The following is a 21,465-nucleotide window of genomic DNA, read 5'->3' on the forward strand; positions in this document are numbered from 1 at the left end:
TTTACCCCTGCAGATTTCTATAATGGAATGGGTGCAAGAAACGCTGCAGATCTGCACAAAAGAAGTGACATGGTCCTTTTTTGATAGTCAGGTCAAAAGTGGTGCACTCTTTTGAAATTTATGTGGTGCTCAAAGGAAAAAAGCCAAAATATAGAAAAGGAAAACCTTCGGCACTCAACTAGTCCACAACTTGTTTTTTATATTTTCAGAAAATTTATTTATTGACGGAGACAGCCAGCCAAAAAAAACAGACATCAAAAATTCCAACGTTTCGGCAAAACAATGCCTTTCTCAAGGAAGTCTGTATACGGTGATAAAGAGTCCTCAAATGATATATGCCTATATAGGCTAATATAAGCGGTTCAGGCGAGGTGCAGCTCAGTGCCGGCGTGTGTCCCGTAGCTCCAAGGCAGGATCATGGTCCTTTTTTGAATCTGCTCCATTTTCTGCACCATCAGCACAGCTTTTTTTTTGCCATTGATTTACATTGTACTGTAAATCACTTGCAGATCTGCAGCATTTCTGCGTGGAAAAAAACACTGCAGTTGTGCAGGAAATCTGCAGCGTGTGCATATAGCCTAACAGCGTTCCAAAGCAGTCCTGCCACCTCCCTGAAAGACATTAAAGGGAATCTGTCACCCCCAAAATCGTAAATGAGCTGCGGCCACCGGCATCAGGGGTTTATCTACAGCATTCTGTAATGCTGTAGATAAGCCCACGATGTAACCTGATAGATGAGAAATAAAGGTTATATTATACTCACCCAGGGGCGGTCCCACTGTGGTCGGATCCGACGGGCGTCGCGGTCCGGTCAAGCGCCTCCTATCTTCATACGATGGAGTCCTCTTCTTGTCGCGGCTCCGGCGCAGGCGTACTTTGTCTGCCCTGCTGAGGGCAGAGCAAAGTACTGCAGTGCGCAGGTGCCGGGAAAGGTCAGAGAGGCCCAGCGCCTGCACACTGCAGTACTTTGCTCTGCCCTCAACACGGCAAACAAAGTACGCCTGCGCAGGAGTCGCGGCAAGAAGACAAGAAGAGGACGTCATCTATGAAGATGGGAGGCGCTGGACCAGACCACGATGTCCATCGAACCATGACCGCAGCGGGACCGCCCCTGGGTGAGTCTATATATGAAATATAACCTTTATTTCTCATCTTTCAGGTTACATCGGGGGCTTATCTACAGCATTCCAGAATGCTGTAGAGAAGCCCCTGATGCCGGTGGCCGCAGATCATATACGATTTTGGAGGTGACAGATTCCCTTTAACTTTATTCTTCCTAGGAGGTGGCAGATTTCAGTCAGAGGTGTGCCCAGAACAGCTTTAGCCTCCAGTCACTGCTCAGTGTACATAGTAAAGGGTAGGCCACCAGCACTTAGATTGACAGCTCACTTTGCAGCACTTTTCACCGTAGCGAGGCATACTTCTAGCTGCTCTTGGCATGCCTTTATGACTGACAGATTACAACTTCTGGGAGAAATAAAGTTGATTACCTCTGAGTAGCTGTGCTTTTGGTAAGGAATGCTTTAGAATGCCATTAGCCTGCAGAATAATCTTCTATCCACAAGTTAACAGTGTTTAGGGACATGACCGGATCCCCTTAAATGACAGAGGAAATTATGGCACAGTTTTGCATAAGTGATATAGGCAGGTAAGGACCTAGGTAATATGGGAAGTGAAATAAAATATACACTAGGATATATTACAGAGTATCATCCGGTTATAAATAAGAAATATATTCAAGACAATGATGACTAATATAGTGCGCCATTAATATGTAGGCTAGATGCGGTTATCACAGGACTGTGGTAAGGTATTCTGCTTTTAATAGGGAGTCAAAGGAAAAGTTCACATTTCTGACTACAAAATAGTTACACTCCAATTCAGCAGTTTTTCTACTAGGTAAATCAAAACGTGTGGAAAGCAATACAGATTATGTTTCCTTTTTTAATAAGGACATAAATGTGTATTGATTTAGCAGCATACTTAAATGAACTTAAGGCAGGCAGTAAATAGTTTAAAGGTGAAAGGTTTGTCAGACATTTTAAAGGTATCCAAATAAATGAGAGCTTGCCAAGAAAAAAAATAGACAAAAAAAGGTTAGCTCATGCAGTCTAAGAATTATAGCACAGTTAATTCATACAAGCAGTGAGAATGTAATAAGAAACAATTACCGTAAATTATAAAATGTTATCAAGATATTACACATTGACAAACAAGATGATTTTTAAAGCAGTCTAGCAAGGGAATAAAAGGTATACAGACAATGAGCACAATACAGACCCCATTAAAATTGTGGTATGTGTTTTATCACATGAGGCAGAGCATACAAAGCAGGCTAGATGAAGGCAGACCATAGACAGCTAACGGGTCTTCTCTCACATTCTTACCCTTCATCAGAAGAAATCTTCTCTACCTAGAAGCTCGCCGAGGGTGCATTTACTAACCATAAGATAGAAGTATTAATACAGGTCCTTCTCAAAAAATTAGCATATAGTGTTAAATTTCATTATTTACCATAATGTAATGATTACAATTAAACTTTCATATATTATAGATTCATTATCCACCAACTGAAATTTGTCAGGTCTTTTATTGTTTTAATACTGATGATTTTGGCATACAACTCCTGATAACCCAAAAAACCTGTCTCAATAAATTAGCATATTTCACCCGTCCAATCAAATAAAAGTGTTTTTTAATAACAAACCAAAAAACAATCAAATAATAATGTTCAGTTATGCACTCAATACTTGGTCGGGAATCCTTTGGCAGAAATGACTGCTTCAATGCGGCGTGGCATGGAGGCAATCAGCCTGTGACACTGCTGAGATGTTATGGAGGCCCAGGATGCTTCAATAACGGCATTAAGCTCATCCAGAGTGTTGGGTCTTGCGTCTCTCAACTTTCTCTTCACAATATCCCACAGATTCTCTATGGGGTTCAGGTCAGGAGAGTTGGCAGGCCAATTGAGCACAGTAATACCATGGTCAGTAAACCATTTACCAGTGGTTTTGGCACTGTGAGCAGGTGCCAGGTCGTGCTGAAAAATGAAATCTTCATCTCCATAAAGCATTTCAGCCGATGGAAGCATGAAGTGCTCCAAAATCTCCTGATAGCTAGCTGCATTGACCCTGCCCTTGATGAAACACAGTGGACCAACACCAGCAGCTGACATGGCACCCCACACCATCACTGACTGTGGGTACTTGACACTGGACTTCAGGCATTTTGGCATTTCCTTCTCCCCAGTCTTCCTCCAGACTCTGGCACCTTGATTTCCGAATGACATGCAAAATTTGCTTTCATCAGAAAAAAGTACTTGGGACCACTTAGCAACAGTCCAGTGCTGCTTCTCTGTAGCCCAGGTCAGGCGCTTCTGCCGCTGTTTATGGTTCAAAAGTGGCTTTACCTGGGGAATGCGGCACCTGTAGCCCATTTCCTGCACACGCCTGTGCACGGTGGCTCTGGATGTTTCCACACCAGACTCAGTCCACTGCTTCCTCAGGTTCCCCAAGGTCTGGAATCGGTCCTTCTCCACAATCTTCCTCAGGGTCCGGTCACCTCTTCTCGTTGTACAGCGTTTTCTGCCACATTGTTTCCTTCCAACAGACTTACCATTGAGGTGCCTTGATACAGCACTCTGGGAACAGCCTATTTGTTGAGAAATTTCTTTCTGGGTCTTACCCTCTTGCTTGAGGGTGTCAATGATGGCCTTCTTGACATCTGTCAGGTCGCTAGTCTTACCCATGATGGGGGTTTTGAGTAATGAACCAGGCAGGGAGTTTTTAAAAGCCTCAGGTATCTTTTGCATGTGTTTAGAGTTAATTAGTTGATTCAGAAGATTAGGGTAATAGGTCGTTTAGAGGACCTTTTCTTGATATGCTAATTTATTGAGACAGGTTTTTTGGGTTATCAGGAGTTGCATGCCAAAATCATCAGTATTAAAACAATAAAAGACCTGACAAATTTCAGTTGGTGGATAATGAATCTATAATATATGAAAGTTTAATTGTAATCATTACATTATGGTAAATAATGAAATTTAACACTATATGCTAATTTTTTGAGAAGGACCTGTATATGCCTATTCTGGCCACTACTACACATCTGTACTCAGCAGATCAGTGCTTACTGGTCCTATTTAATAGATCTGCTTGTAAAAAAAATGTTTTAGAATAGAATCATATCGCTCATTAAAAATGTGTATTATAAAAAGCAACACTCGAAAGAAATGTATCCCTTAATGTCAAAACCCTAATGTTTCAAGCATTAGTGACAAAATTATTTGATATATGGTGGTCGTTAATGCTTGTTCATTGTACAGGGCATTTTGCTTTACATAATTTTAGAAAGTTGAAAATATAATATATCAGCAAAAAATGTGCCACTGCATTATCAACATTAATATCTTTAATTGTTTATTCTCTGGTTATTATTTTTACTTACCAAGGGAAATAAAAAACCTCTCAATTGTATATTTATAATGCAGAAGCTGTAAATATTGCAGATAACACAGGACTAGATTGTAGATTGTGAGCCTTCGCGGGCAGGGTCCTCTCTCCTCCTGCACCAGTTATGACTTGTATTGTTTAAGATTATTGTACTTGTTTTTATTTTTGTTTTTATTATGTATACCCCTCCTCACTTGTAAAGCGCCATGGAATAAATGGCGCTATAACAATAAATAATAATAATAATGACTAATTTAATATTGTGTAGGTTCATTACATGGCGACAAACTTGAAAAAAGGTGCAACCTAATAATATCTTTGCATTAGTATTGCCTTGTAAATTGGTTCAGATAACCATGCTTAGTGCTGATAACGCAGTTATCTGCCTTGATGCAAGGTAAAATATTGAAATAAAGCCCATGCTACGTAGCACAGTAATTTGCTAAGGAGCAGAAGAAAAAAAGTCAGGCTGGAAGATTTACTAATAAGAGGTTGATGTTCAGAAGTTACCTACTTTACAGAGATCAAGGTTCTGATGGCTTGTAATCTGACCCACGCTGTTCGTTGTCTGCCCTACTCCAGCCAATCACTTTGCTTCCTTAGAGCAGCGTTAGAGCTAATGCAAGAAACCGATACAGACATTCAAAGCATCATGGGTAAGGGTCAGGGGTGAAGGAATGCTCAAGCAGCTGCAAGGAAAAAGCAAGCATTCTAGAAAAGTTTGGTTAATTTCTGCACATTTTAGTATTCCAGCAAGTCTCAGCAATATCCACTTCTCAAATATCCCCCCAATGTCAGTGAAACTTATGGTTCTCCTTTCTGGTAATGGACATATTTTATAATAATTTTAACAAAAAGGATGTATAAAAATAATTTTCAGTTAAAATGGCTTTTTTACATTACATAAATAAAAAACTAAAATATTAGCTTGACAGTCTTCAATTTAAAAGTGTTGTCAACTACTCGGACAACCCCTTCTCAATCTCTATGTTTTCCCCAAGTAAAATATCAGCTATACTCATCACCGATGTTGGTGCTGTTCTAGCGGTGTTGATACTGGCTCTCCTAGGGATCATGTGACATTGCTATGACACTCAATGCCTGCGGCCAAATTATCAGCCACTTCACTCTTCCGTCCTTTGGACAAATCAGAAATCTGAAGGAACAGAGAACAGACATTTTCAGTTATGTCTGGAAAAGAGGGAAGTGAGTAGGCGCTGAGTGGCCGCAGTGATCACGTGACATTGTCACGTGAGCCCCGGGAGAGTCAATGCAGACAACGCTGGAATGCAGCTGGCACAGGTGGCAAGTATAAGTTATCATTTTACTAAGGGGAAACAGTGATTGAGAAGGGGTTGCACAAGTAGTGGACAACACCATAAATAGTTTTATTTTTCCATCCACAGCTTCTATAAGGACATCTGTGTTTGCTAAGTTAGGGACAAGAAACAGGCTCTCACTACATATGAGGCTTGTTTGTATTGCGTGCCCATGAAGACACATGTGAGCTCTAGATGCAAAAGAGTAGTCATTTTTAACTTGGATGCATTAAAGCAATAATATAAGGTTGCAATAGAGTACATATACTTTAGTATATGTACCAACTAATCAATGACATTCATTTGTATGTGCAGAAACCTTGTTGTGAGGAGGGATATTTGAAATATAAACACTGCAGGACCTTTTAAGCAAATGACAATCCTTGGAGTGATGCAGAGGGACTAAAGAACGTAAAAGAAGCCGAACAAAGAAAAAAAAAGCCCAAACTATATTAACAATTTAGAATGCATTGTAAGAGACACAAAGTAGACTGGCATTATTAAAAAATAAAATTAGAATTTTTAATAAAACTTTATAAATACAAACAAATCACACACCCACACTTTATCCAAGTACAAAGACTGTTTCTCAGATGGAACCTTCAAGCCAATGATAACACAGGAAAAGATGCACTGATTGATGGACTAAAACAGCTCACAAAACTAGCCAAAAGAGAAACGCTATAAACTACAAAGGAAAATAGTGAAAATTGCAGAACAGACAAATGGCCAAGCACAGATTACCATTAACAGCAAAAATTCCCTAAATATCGGAGTCTGAACTTTTGCTTTGTAAATCTAGTAACCTTTGTCGAATGAGTCTTCTGTTGAATCACTGAAAGATGATTCACCCTCTTGATCAGGTAGTAGCAAACGGAGATGTCTATTTCTGCTGTGTGTCTGCTTAGATTTGGAAGTCCTACAGAATGATGAGATGTTCTGCAGTGATTGGGAATAGCTGAGTGTTTTCACTTTTCTTGGCAGCATATTACACATGCTATAATGATGTGATTTGGGTTGAGACAACCACTTATTTCTTAATATGTTGTCGTCATCTTCAGAATCCGTATCTGAAAATGAAATACATTTTAAGAAGCATTAAAATAAAAAGTAAAACAAACCATTTAGACATTTTTAGTCTATTCTACACATGCACTGATAATGTCTCCTCTATATGATGTCAGCACTGCAAATAATACCACATGGTGACAGCAGTGATGGGGACTCTGCATTGGACCCGGGGGACAGTACATACAGCATACTTTATTTTTATATATAACTCCATCCAGAGACTGGGACTTTATGAAAGGAGGCAACCACTTTAAACATGGTGATGTCACTGTCAACAAATCATACATTAAATAGGTTTTCCAGAGCGTCGGGGCCATTAGACCCACCCATAAATTGTAATCATCACATTCTCTTAGGACAAGGGTATATTTGCATAATTGTAAGTTCATTACATTGTGCAAAGTGTTGTATCCAATTGTGTCACACATCAAATCATCTCAATGATTCCATGTACCAGATATGAGGTTTCCAAAAAAACACACACTAAGTTACACAAAGCTGATATATCCTGTATGTAGTACTTAATAATTATGACAGCTTTGAATGGCTATTGCTAGAGTCAATGAGATATTCTCACTGACATACAGTATACGTAAAAAAAAAAAAAAGTATATAATATAAGGCAACTATACCCATCTACCTACATTAGCATTACAATATGTTCCTCAGTTTCATAATGTGCAAATTGCCTCTTCTGAGAAAAAGAGGACTTAACTCTATAGCGCCACCTGTTGGAAGTAGCGATCCTACAAGTCACAATAAACCCTTTAACGAGTCGTGCAATATGACTTAGGATAAAAGCCAAATCAGTATCTCAATTCGCAGACATGGTGTTTCGGGCTGTTGGCCCTCGTCAGTGCGAAGCATGAGAACTGATTTGGCTAGGTGAGAGGCTCTGGACTGGGGTCTAAGGGGTAACATTTCTCCTTGTGGAGAGTGACATACCAGCTGGCTTGTCAAGGTAAGGAAGCTTATTCGCTGTGCAATGCTCCTCTGTTTTATAAGGCATTTACCATAGCTTTACAACACTGTTGAAAAATGGTTGCATCTCTGAAAGCTTCAACATTAGATAACATGCCATCCATCCAGCATGCTACATTACAGCAAATATAAGGGCTCATGGTTGTCAACCAAAGAAAAATTGATATTATTCTTGTAAACCTTGGGTACATGCAAAGGTTACCAAAACATTCTTTGATGCTGAAAATGTTAAAGTTAACCCCTTAATGCAATAGCTACAAGGGTCTTAATGACCTGACATTTTTCCCCATCTTATTTTTGCCTCTCTTCTTTTTAGCAGTCATAACATTTTAATTTTTCCATTAATGTGGCTGTTTTCATTTCCTGTTCTGTCCAGATGTCACCGTATCCCAGAATTCCAAGCAGAGGAAGTTCGCCGACCGCCATATTGGAACACCCAAGTGATGGGTGTCTCAATATGTAAACTGCTGCTGGTACCAACCTATTGTGCGGTGCCACCAGCGGAACACCGTCGCACCACACACACACACACACACACACACACACACACACACACACACACACACACACTATACGCACCACTCATGCAGCCTCTTGCGTGGTACCACAAGCGGAATACCGTCGTGAACACGCCGCCACCGGGATCAGCCAAATGATTCACTAACTGCCGACATCTTTGTACAGGAAGAGCGCATATGCAGTTCTAATGTGACCGCCGCTATCTGTCTGCACAAAGATGGCGGTGGTCTGATTTACTGCGCCTGCATGAATTACGCGCAGGTGCAGTGAATCACTCAGCTGATCCCGGCAGCAGATGTGCGACGTGCCTACCGGCAGAGGAGGCCGGTCACAAAGGGGTTTTCCCACGAACGAAAGTTAATTTTAAAAATTGACTGTGTCTGACCGTGTACCGAACATACCACAGCTCTTGGGCAGGGGAGGAAGCAAAAGATAATACTGTCATTACAGCAGGGGATCACAGTGGATTCATTTTGTGAGGTAAAATATTTCACTGACTCTTTTAAAAAAATATTTTACCTCACAAAATGTATCCTCTGTGATCTCCTGCTGTAATGTCAGTATTGTCTTTGAGGGGAGAACACAGCACAGGAAGGAGACAGACAGGGGGGATAGCACATGGGGTAGACAGGTCAAAGAAGAGAGCACAGACGGGAGAAGTCAGCACATGGAGAAAGAGAGAGTGGATAGGTGGGTGAGCACATGGGGGGGGAGATTCTCAACGCTGCAAAGCCTGCCCCCATCGCGACATTACCTCCCTCCCGATGAGATAGCATCGGGCCTCCATCTAGTTGTTAGATAAGGCTGCTTTCACACATCAGTTTTTTGCAGTCAGGCACAATCCAGCGAATTTTGAAAAAAACGGATCCGGCAAAAGTTGCCGCCAGATCCGTTTTTTTCTCATAGACTTGTATGAGCGACGGATGGCCTCAGTTTCTTCAGTTTTTCGCCGGATCCATCGAAAATTGGTTTTCCGGCGGCCGGAGAAAATGGACACAGTAACGTTTTTTTGTGTCCGTTGAAAAAACGACGCCATCTGTCGTTTGCTACAATGGAACCCTATGGCACCGGATCCGTCAAATGATGGAATCTGGAACCGGATTCCGTTTTTGTAACTGAGCATCCTCCGATTTTTTTAGGATCCAATTAGCGGCATCAGCTAGTCGGATCCGTTGAAAAAAGGGATCCGTCGCATCAGTTTTTCACAATCTGTGACGGATCCGTTTTTTCCAACATTCGACGGATTGTGCCTGACGGCAGAAAACTGTTGTGTGAAAGCAGCCTAAGGGACAACAAATCGTATCCTTTTTAGCATTGTTTTGGGGTACTTCTAAATTACGGTACTGCATAATCTTTTTGCAGTACAAATATTGAAAAAATAATTTTTACTTTTGGCTTTTTTTCTATATTTGTTAGGGTACGTTTCCACGGTCAGGAATGGCTCAGTATTTGCTCAGGATTTGACGCAGGTAAAATCTGCATCTGAGGTCACCTGCGTTTTTTCATGCGGATTTGTGTGTGTTTTTGTAAGCTAAATAAAGATATACAAAAAAAAAAAAGAATTGTGATGTAATTTCCTTGCCCAACCTCTTCTTTTACATACTCCATTGAAGAATGTTTACACACACAGATAGATAAATAGATACATCTATAGATAGATAATAGAAACATAGATGATAGATACATAATAGATACTAGATATACAGTAGCTATAGATAGATAATAGGTAGATGATAGATAATAGATAGATGATAAATAGATAATATAGCTATACATAGATAGATAATAGATGATAGATAATAGATCTATCTATCTATAAATCTATCATATCTATAGCTATATCTATCGTATCTATTATCTATCATCTATCTATAGTATCTATCGATATATCTATCTATAATCTATCTATAGATCTATCGATACATCTATCGATAGATCTATCGATAGCTAGATAGATACCGTATATACTCGAGTATAAGCCGACCCGAGTATAAGCCGACCCCCCTAATTTTGCCACAAAAAACTGGGAAAACTTATTGACTCGAGTATAAGCCTAGGGTGGAAAATGCAGCAGCTACCGGTGAATTTCAAAAATAAAAATAGATGCTCCATACCGTTCATTATGGCCCCATAGCTGTGCCATATAGTGCTCTGCACCGTTCATAATTGCCCCATAGCTGTGCCATATAGTGCTCTGCACCATTATTGCCCCATAGCTGTGCCATATAGTGCTCTGCACCATTATTGTCCCATAGCTGTGCCATATAGTGCTCTGCACCATTATTGCCCCATAGCTGTGCCATATAGTGCTCTGCACCATTCATTATTGCCCCATAGCTGTGCCATATAGTGCTCTGCACCATTATTGCCCCATAGCTGTGCCATACAGTGCTCTGCACCATTATTGCCCCATAGCTGTGCCATACAGTGCTCTGCACCGTTATTGCCCCATAGCTGTGCCATATAGTGCTCTGCACCATTATTGCCCCATAGCTGTGCCATATAGTGCTCTGCACCGTTATTGCCCCATAGCTGTGCCATACAGTGCTCCGCACCATTATTGCCCCATAGCTGTGCCATACAGTGCTCTGCACCATTATTGCCCCATAGCTGTGCCATACAGTGCTCTGCACCATTGCCCCATAGCTGTGCCATATAGTGCTCTGCACCATTATTGCCCCATAGCTGTGCCATATAGTGCTCTGCACCGTCCATTATTGCCCCATAGCTGTGCTGCTGCAATAAAAATAATAAAACACATACTCACCTCTCTTGCAGCTCCTCGGCGCCATCTTCCCGGCGTCTCCCTGCACTGACTGATCAGGCCGCGCACACTATATGCGTCATCGCGCCCTCTGACCTGCACAGTCAGTGTGGAGAGAGAGAGACGCCGGGAAGATGGAGACAGCGCCCGGCGTGTGGAACGAGGACCGGTGAATATGCGATACTTACCTGCTCCCGGCGTCCCTGGCTCCTTCCCCCGGACAGCTGGTCTTCGGTGCCGCAGCCTCTTCCTCTGTCAGCGGTCACCGGCACCGATGATTAGAGAAATGAATAGGCGGCTCCGCCCCTATGGGAGGTGGAGCCGCCTATTCATTTCTCTAATGAGCCGCTCAGGGGAAGAGGCTGCTGCACCCGGAGACAGTGGGACGGGCAGGGGGAGCGTCAGGATCGCCGGGACTAGGTAAGTATGCCTCAGCGCCCTCTCCCCCTCACCCGCCGACCCCACCGCCGACCGTGACTCGAGTATAAGCCGAGGGGGCACTTTCAGCCCAAAAATTTGGGCTGAAAATCTCGGCTTATACTCGAGTATATACGGTACATCGATAGATACAATAGATAATAGGTAGATAATAGATACAGTATATCTATAGATAATACCAAGCCCGATGTCTAGTAATAAACATAATAAAATGTTGCATAAAGAGTTATGCAATATGTTTAATAAATAAAAAATTGGAAAAAAAAAATGGTGTGGGCTCCCACGCAACTTTCTGCACCAGAGAGGGAAAGCCAGCGATTAGGGGCCGATGTTTGTAGCCTGGGACGGGGTTAATACCCATGGAGCTTCCCAGGCTATGATTATCAGCTCACAGCTGTATATTTAGCCTTTATTGGCTATTAAAATAAATGAAGTGGGGTCCCCCTATAATTTATAGCAGCTGCGCAGACAGCTGCGGGCTGATATTCATAGCCTAGAGAGGGGCCATGGATATTGGCTGCCCCCGGCTACAAATACCAGCCCCCAGCCGCCCCAGAAATGGCGCATCTGTAAGATGCGCCAATCCTGGCACTTAGCCTCTCTCTTCCCACTGACCTGTAGCGGTAGCATATGGGGTAATAAGGGGTTAATGTCACCTTTGAATTTTAAGGGGACATTAAGCCGGCTTAGTAATGAAGAGGTGTCAATAAGACACCTATCCATTACTAATCCTATAGTTGGTAAATGGTTAATAAAACACACACACACACATGCAGAATAAAGTATTAATGAAATAAAACACCACACAATTTTGCCATCTTTATTACACTGGTAATCCAAGCGAAGCCATCGAGATTCTGAAAAAAATAAAATAAACCAACAGTATACTCCCTGGTCCGACGCAGTCCTTAATAACGAGTGTCCCACGACGAGTCCAGCTCTGCTACATCTGGATGCCTGACATCCAGACATAGCAGAGCTTGTAGATGACCACCAGATCTCCGGCGAACACCTGCACTCTAGTTCTCGCGATCAGGTGACTGTGAGATCTAGCTTAGGGTGACCGGAGACAACCCCCAGTCACGTGCACAGCAATTCTCGCGGTAAGCAAAGTTATCACGAGAACTGCAGTGGACACAGACTTCCGGCGGTGTGACAGGTAAGACCTTATTTAAAGTAGTAGACATGCGTAGTAAGCTGCGTTTACGCAGTTACTACACGTGACTAATCATTAGATGCGGTTTTATGACATCTAATGATAGTCTATGGTAAATTTACGGTACGATGACGGAGCTTCGCCACATTGTAAACAGACATGCTGCGTTCTGGAAAGACGTGCCACATGTCTGTTTACGCGGGTCTGCCGCCTGCGTGTTTTACCGCATAGTGGAGACGGGATTTCATGAAATCCCCTCCACTATGCTGTAACATCTGGATGCTGCGTGTTTGATGCTGCAGGTGTACGCAGCGTCAAACACGTAGCGTTTCCTGACCGTGGAAACATACCCTTACTGTTAATGTTTCAAACCAAATAGCCAGTTGAATTAATTCTCCATGGTGTCACAACTGTGTAGAAACCTAATATGTATGGGTGTTGTTTTTATTTTTTCTTAAAGGGAACCTGTCACCCCGTTTTTTCAGTATGAGACAAAAATACCATTAAATAGGGCCTGAGCTGTGCTGGAAAATAGTGTATTTTGTGTACCCTGATTCCCCACCTATGCTGCCGAAATACCTTACCAAAGTCGCCGTTTTCGCCTGTCAATCAAGGTGGTCTGGTCAAATGGGCGTGGTGAAATCGCTTCTTCTTCCCCAGATCTTGCTTATCTTTCCGTTGGTGGCGTAGTGGTTTGTGCATGCCCAACAGCGGAATGCACTGCGCAGCTGAAGAAAAAGAGCGCGATCGGCGCTATTCACCGCTTTATCGCTGGCGGCGGCCATCTTCCTGAGGCCGTGCGTGCGCAGATGGAGCGCTCTGCTGCCCGGAGCTTCAGGAAAATGGCTGCGGGATGCCGCGCGTGCGCAGATGGAGATCGCGGTGGCCATTTTCCTGAAGCCGATATGCGAATTCGGCTTCAGGAAAATGTCCGCCGCTATCTCCATCTGCGCACGCGCGGCATCCCGCGGCCATTTAACTGAAGCTCCGGGCAGCAGAGCGCTCCATCTGCGCACGTACGGCCTCAGGAAGATGGCCGCCGCCAGCGATAAAGCGGTGAATAGCGCAGATCGCGCTCTTTTTCTTCAGCTGCGCAGTGCATTCTGCTGTTGGGCATGCGCAAACCACTACACCACCAACGGAAAGATAAGCAAGATCTGGGGGAGAAGAAGCAATTTCACCACGCCCATTTGACCAGACCACCTTGATTGACAGGCGAAAACGGCGACTTTGGTAAGGTATTTCGGCAGCATAGGTGGGGAATCAGGGTACACAAAATACACTATTGTCCAGCAAAGCTCAGGCCCTATTTAATGGTATTTTTATCTCATACTGAAAAAACGGGGTGACAGGTTCCCTTTAAATATATGTAATGAAATGTATTTTATATTAAACAACATTCTCCAGTGGGTTCGATGTGTTTCCACACACATCCTAGGTACACGCAACGACTATTGTATATGGCTCCCATTGCTGCCTCCCTTATCCCCCCCTTCCCTGTTCAAACTTGAGGGGTTGAACACTTGTTACCAAACAGGGTGTCCGTTACAGGGCATCCAAATTTCCTTGCCAATTCTCGGCTTGAAACAAATTCTGTAATGACACAAACCATCTGGTGACCAGAGCATTACTCTCCTTGCAGTGGTGTACCCGCCAATGGCGGCAGGCCAGCCGACTGCTTTGGGGCCCCGAGTGGTGAGGGGACCCACCGGATTTGGACCGCAACGGCTGTGCCAGAGGCTCTGGGGGACCCCTGCAGCGCGGCTAACATTGAGGGCAATCTGGCTTGTTTATCTGGCCCTGAGGCTCCGGGGGATGCCCTGGCCAGATAGCTCATGTGCGACGGGCAGGGAGAGATCCCTGGAGCTCCTCTGCCTACAAGAGAAAATGGCAGCAGAGCTGCAGCAATCCGTCCTGCTTCATGCTCGCGCTTGTCTAACACAGCAGTCAGCAGCACAGCTGGATGACATCATTATTCAGCGCCACGGCCACTGTGCCAGTACGAGGAAGCTGCCGGCGACTGACGCTGTGGCTGTGGGAGAACGTGCGGAGAGGAGCTGTCTGCTGTCTGTGTACGTACGTGTAGAGATGAGTGGTGGTGTGTATGTGTGTGAGGGGGTGCATGCGTGCATAGTACTGCGGGGGAACATGCAGAGAGGTGAATGGTGCTGTGCGTGTCTGTGTGTATAGGTGGAGGAGAGGGCAATGATGGGGTGATGGGGAGAATGCAATGATGGGGGTGACGGAGAGGGCAATGATGGGGTGGTGGGGGAGAAAGCAATGATGGGGTGGTGTTAAGAGCAATAATGGGGGTGGAGGAAGAGGAAACTATGGAGGTGGTGGAATGGGCAATGATGGTGGTGGTGGGGAAGGCAATGATGGAGCTGGTGAAAAGGACAAAGATGTTGGTGGTCGAAAGGGCAATAATGGTGTGGTGGGAAGAGGAAATTATGGAGGTTGTGGAATGGGCAAAGATGGGGTGGTGTGGGAAAAGGCAATGATGGTGGTGGTGGAAAGGGCAATGATGGGGAGGAGGAAATGATGGAGGTGGTGGAATAGGCAATGATAGGCGTGGTGGGGAAGAAGGCAATGGTGGTGGTGGAAAGGACAATGATGGTTGTGGTGGAAAGGGAAAAATGGGGGTGCTGGGGGAGGAGGAAATGATGGAGGTGGTGGAATGGGCAATGATGGGGGTGGTGGAAAGGGCAATGATAGGGGTGGTGGGGGAGAAGGCAATGATTGGGGTTGGGGAGAAGACAATAATGGGATGTGGGGAGGAGGACAATGAGGAGTGTGGGGGATTGGAAAGGGAGGAAGGGGGATTTATAATGGATTTAGGAACAGGGGAGGTGGAGGAAGATGTTATTATAGCTTATTATGTTTTACACAGTCCTTTAGTATATAGTGTGCTCAATTACTATACCTAGCACAGCCCCTTAGTATATAGTATACTCACTTACGTATAGCACAGTCCCTTAGTATATAGTGTACTCACTTATGTATAGCACAGTCCTTATAGTGTACTCACTTATGTATAGCACAGTCACTTAGTATATAGTGTACTCACTTATTATGTGTAACACCATCCTTAGTTAGTTTCCTCTTTTATCATGTATAACACCGTCCCTTATTACATATCATCCTCTCTAGTTATATATGATGCAGTCCCTTATTATATAGCTTCCTCTGCTGTTATGTACAGTGCTGTCTCTTACATAGTGTATTCTTGTAATTTTTTTTGTTCACAGCACCCTCTTTTATTACATAGTCCGCTCTCTTGTTAGATATAAACTGACTGCTGATGGAGTAGCCGGTGACCAAACTACCAATCAATCATCTCCTCCATTAGAAAAGAAGCTTTCCCATGCTCCAACAGCCATCAGTGCATTATATATCTAACAAGAGAGGACGGTATGTAATAAAAAACAGGGCTCTATATAATCCAATATGCAAGGGACGGTGCTGTACATAGCAAGAGAGGGTACTGTATAAGGGATAGCAATATACATAATAAAGGAGACTATGTAATCTATATTCAAGTATGTGTGGAGATATATATATATAAATATATATATATATATATATATATATATATATATATATATATATATATATATATATATATATATATACACAGTGTTCCAAATTATGCAAATAATATTTCCTCATATTTTCTCTAAATTACCTATCTGAATTGCAGTCATTGTTATTTTCCAGTCATCTACTATTCTAGTATAATTGCAATGTTTTGGAACAAACTGCCTATGAAAACAGTATCTTTTTAAAAAAAAATAAACACTCAAAATGCATGTTCCAAATTATTATGCACAGCAGAGTTTTCAACCTTTTTTTTATATTTTGAACAAAAAAATGGTCAATTGTGAAGTTATAAGCATTATCAGCTTATTACAAAATGAAATCAAACAGTTTTCAAGTGAAAACTTTATTCTAGGTGATGTTACATTTGCACATAGGACCCCTTGTTCGAAAGACGCTTCTGAACTCTCTCGTCCATTGAATTTGTCAGTTTTTGGATGGTTTCTGCTTCAATTGTTTTGCATGTGGACAGAATACCCTCCCAGAGCTGTTGCTTAGATGTGAACTGCCTCCCGCCATCATAGACACTCCTTTTGCTGATGCTCCAGAGGTTCTCAATGGGGTTGAGGTCAGGGGAAGATGGTGGCCACACCATAAGTTTGTCCTCTTATGCCCATAGCAGCCAGAGATGCAGATGTGTTTTTTGCAGCATGAGACGGTGCATTATCATGCATGAAAATGATCTTGCTGCGGAAAGCACGGTTCTTCCTCTTGAACCATGGCAGGAAGTATTGTTTTAGAAACTCCACATAGATTATGGAGTTCATCTTTACCCCTTCAGGGATCATAAAGGGGCCGACAATCTCTCTCCCCATGATTCCAGCCCAAAACATTACTCCACGTCCTCCTTGTTGGCGCCTTAGCCGTGTTTTTTCATGGGGTGTCCATCAACCAGCCATCCTCCACTCCATCCATCTGGACCATCGAGCGTTGCACGGCACTCATCGGTGAACAAAACAGTTTGGAAGTCAGTCTTTATGTATCGTTTGGCCCACTGGAGCCATTTCTGCTTATGCAGTGGATAGAGGTGGTTGACAGGATGGCTTATGCACCTCTGAAGGACCCTGCATCTTGTTGTTCTGGGGACGTTGGAGGCACCAGCAGCTTCAAAAACTTGTCTGCTGCTATGACAAGGCATTTTTGCAGCTGTCTTTTAACCTTACGCAATTGCCTGTTGGAAAGAGTCCTCAATTTTTCCTTATCAGCATGCACACGTGTGTGCTGGGAATCAGCTACATACTTTTTGATTGTACGCTGATCACGATGAAGTGTCTTGGCAATGTTGATTGTAGTCATGCCTTGACCTAAATACTCCACAATTTGTTGCTTCTCAGCAGCCGACACATCCTTTTTCTTTCCCATTTTGGCAAAAAATGTAGGCTGCTTAATAATGTGGAACAGCCTTCTTAAGTAGTCTTGCCTTTATTTGGACACACCTGCCAAACTAATTTGCACAGGTATCTGCAATTGCTTTCAGTGATATAAAGAGCCCTGACACACATCACCATCAATGAGTTTGAATGACAAACAAAAAAATTCTAACCTTATCACTCCTAAACTCTTTGTGCATAATAATTTGGAACACAGTGTATATATATATATATATATATATATATATATGTATATATATATATATATATATATATATATATATATATATATATATATATATATATACTGCTCAAAAAAATAAAGGGAACCCTTAAACAACGGGATATAACTCCAAGTAAATCAAACATATGTGAAATCAAGCTGTCCACTTAGGAAGCAACACTGTTTGACAATCAATTTCACATGCTGTTGTGCAAATGGAATAGACAACAGATGGAAATTAGAATCAAATTGTCCCCAACATCGGATTCATTAATCAAAATAATAAATACTACTCAAAATAATCATAACCACATATAACCCCCTTCGTAACTTAATACCAAAACAGAGTCGAAGAGTATTTATGTTAAAATTCTAACAAAATTTATTTAATCAAAAAATGATAAAACTAGAGATACATAGTGACACTAATAGCAGGATTATAGGGGATAAGAAATTCTATCTATATAAGGATAGCGATATTAAATTACTTATATTATATAGCAATACACCGATAACATGCTAAAAATTGGTCCCATCAGGGGTCCTAAAGCATTTTGTCACAGCCAATATAGCTAATTGCAGCAACAACAACATCTCTCATAAGGGTATATGTAATTAATCAGTCAAGTCTGAGAATAGAAGGATAGTGCTGCATATATAAGCAAAAAATAAAGTGCAATAGTGCGTACTACTTATATGAATCATAGGTGCTCAAGTGCAAAAGTAACTGACACATATTAAATAGTATAACTTACATAGAATATAGATGGTAAGTAATGAATCACCGCCTGCCGCCTCAACGCGCGTTTCGCCGATCTTCTTCAGGAGGCGTGGTTTGCTGACGCGTGTGTGTCGGTATAAGAAGGCTGATGGGCCAATCAGATTATGTGTATTACCTGACGTCAGTCGTTGCGACGCATGCGCAGATATCACTGATATCACGGATATCACTAGCCGACTGCTGCGCTCTGCAAACGACTTTCGAATAACCTCTGCACTAATCCGTACCTCACACTCCCGACTCCAAGACTTCTCCCGTGCTGCACCAATCCTCTGGAATGCTCTACCCCAAGATATTAGAACCATCCACAATTTGCATAGTTTTAGGCGCTCCCTCAAAACACATTTGTTCAGAGCGGCCTATCACGTTCCCTAATCAAACTCATTTTATGTTTGTGTGTGTGTAGCCCATTCACCATCTCCATCTACCCCCCACTCCCTGAAGATGGCTGGACCATCATTGTAAATACATCATTGTAAATACACACCTGTACTTTGTATCTCCCCACCTTTACTGTAGATTGTAAGCTCTCACGAGCAGGGTCGTCGTATTTTGTTTTATTCTGCTTTATTACTGTATTGTTAACATTGTTACCTATGACTGTTGTGCTTGAAACTGTTAAACTGTAAAGCGCTGCGGAATACGTTGGCGCTATATAAATACAGATTATTATTATTATTTATTATCACTGCACTACGTAGAATCTTAACATAAATACTCTTCGACTCTCTTTTGGTATTAAGTTACGAAGGGGGTTAACAGATGGAAATTATTGGCAATTATCAAGACACACTCAGTAAAGGCGTGGTTCTGCAGGTGGGGACCACAGACCACATCTCAGTGCCAATGCTTTCTGGCTGATGTTTTGGTCACTTTTGAATGTTGGTTGTTGTGCTTTCACACTTGTGGTAGCATGAGATGGACTGTACAACCCACACAAGTGGCTCAGGTAGTGCAGCTGATCCAGGATGGCACATCAATGCGAGCTGTGGCAAGAAGGTTTGTGGTATCTGTCAGCTTAGTGTCCAAAGGCTGAAGGCGCTACCAGGAGACAGGCCAGTACACCAGGAGACGTGGAAGGGGCCGTAGGAGGGCAACAACCAAGCAGCACGACCACTACCTCAGTCTTTGTGCAAGGAGGAACAGGAGGAGCACTGCCAGAGCCCTGCAAAATTACCTCCAGCAGGCCAGAAATGTGCATGTGTCTGCACAAACGGATAGAAACCGGCTCGATGAGGATGGTCTGAGTGCCCGACGTCCACAAATGGGGGTTGTGCTCACAGCCCAACACCGTGCAGGACGCTTGGAATTTGCCACAGAACACCAGGATTGGCAAATTCGCCACTGGTGCCCTGTGCTTTTCACAGATGAAAGCTGGTTCACACTGAGCACATGTGAGAGACGTGACAAAGTCTGGAGATGCCGTAGAGAGCGATCTGCTGCCTGCAACATCCTTCAGCATGACTGGTTTGGCAGTGGGTCAGTAATGGTGTGGGGCGGCATTTCTTTGAAGGGCAGCACAGCCCTCCATGTGCTCTCCAGAGGTAGCCCGACTGCCATTACGTACCGAGATGAGATCCTCAGACCCTTTGTGAGACCATATGCTGGTGCGGTTGGTCCTGGGTTCCTAATGCAGGACAATGCCAGACCACATGTGGCTGCAGTGTGTCAACAGTTCCTGCAAGATGAAGGCATTAAAGCTATTGACCGGCCTGCCCGTTCCCCAGACCTGAACACATCTGGGACATCATGACTCGTACCATCCACCAACGTCACGTTGCACCACAGACTGTCCAGCAGTTGGCGGATGCTTTAGTCCAGGTCTGGGAGGAGATCCCTCAGGAGACCATCCGCCGCCTCATCAGGAGCATGCCCAGGCATTGTAAGGAGGTCATATAGGCACGTGGAGGCCACAAACACTACTGTGCATCATTTCCTTGTCTTGAGGCATTTCCAATGAAGTTGGATCAGCCTGTAACTTCAATTTCCACTTTGATTTTGAGCATCATTCCAACTCCAGACCTCCGTGGGATATTAGTTCTGATTTACGTTGATAATTTTTAGGTTTTATCGTTCTCAACACATTCCACTATGTAATGAATAAAGATTTACAAAGAAAAAGACAGGAGGGGGGCGTGGCTATGTAGCCGAAGAAGGAGGAAGCATCTTGAGAGCTCCGTATATCCTGAGCTGATCCTGCCGTACACACTGAGCGTGACCGAGCTGTACTAACCAGAATCGGAACCCCATACACCGGGGAGTCTTGTGGACCTCCTGGGGAACTGTTGCGGAGATCCGTGAGGCTGGGAGCTGCGGGAGCCGAAGCAAACAGGAGACCCCCATGTGTAGCGGCGGCCATTTTCAGAGCGCGCGCCTGGGAACATAGGACACGGCGCTGCTTCTGCTGGAGCCGGGTCCCTTTCGCCTTGGAAGCGGCGGAGGTCGGCTGCGCTGGTGAGAGCAGCGGGGTGCCTGCACACGGGAGCCGTGAGGACATACGGGACGCGGCGCTACTCTCTGCTGGAGCCGGGCCCCTTTCATCTTGGAGGCGGCGGTGGTAGACTACGCTGGTAAGAGCAGCGGAATGCCTGTGCACGGGAGCTGGGAGGACTGACACAAATGGCGGTACGTGCCTGGGGCAGTGGCAATTATCTTAGCGCACACCCTAACAGACAGGGAAGTTGCGCTCTTAATCTTATCAGCGGCGCTGTATGGGTGAGCGTGTGCCTGAGGAAGTAGGGGTGGTGCAGTGTGTGCCCTGAGAAATTGGGTCCTGCGCCCCCCTGTCGGGTGGA

The 21,465-nt window shown here is 43.6% G+C and overlaps 1 protein-coding gene across 7 annotated transcripts in view; it reads right to left on the bottom strand.

Annotated features, from left to right (window-relative positions):
• Window positions 1-21,465, bottom strand: part of TNRC18 (trinucleotide repeat containing 18) — a 997,170-nt gene that overhangs the window by 329,308 nt on the left and 646,397 nt on the right. For all 7 annotated transcript variants that reach the window (XM_077275610.1, XM_077275609.1, XM_077275606.1 and 4 more), the window contains one exon: window positions 6,577-6,840. In XM_077275610.1, coding sequence (XP_077131725.1) covers window positions 6,577-6,840 — 264 coding nt within the window. The remainder of the gene's footprint in view (window positions 1-6,576; window positions 6,841-21,465) is intronic.

This window comes from Ranitomeya variabilis, chromosome 7 (assembly GCF_051348905.1).
Source record: "Ranitomeya variabilis isolate aRanVar5 chromosome 7, aRanVar5.hap1, whole genome shotgun sequence".
In the NCBI taxonomy this organism is placed as follows: domain Eukaryota; kingdom Metazoa; phylum Chordata; class Amphibia; order Anura; family Dendrobatidae; genus Ranitomeya; species Ranitomeya variabilis.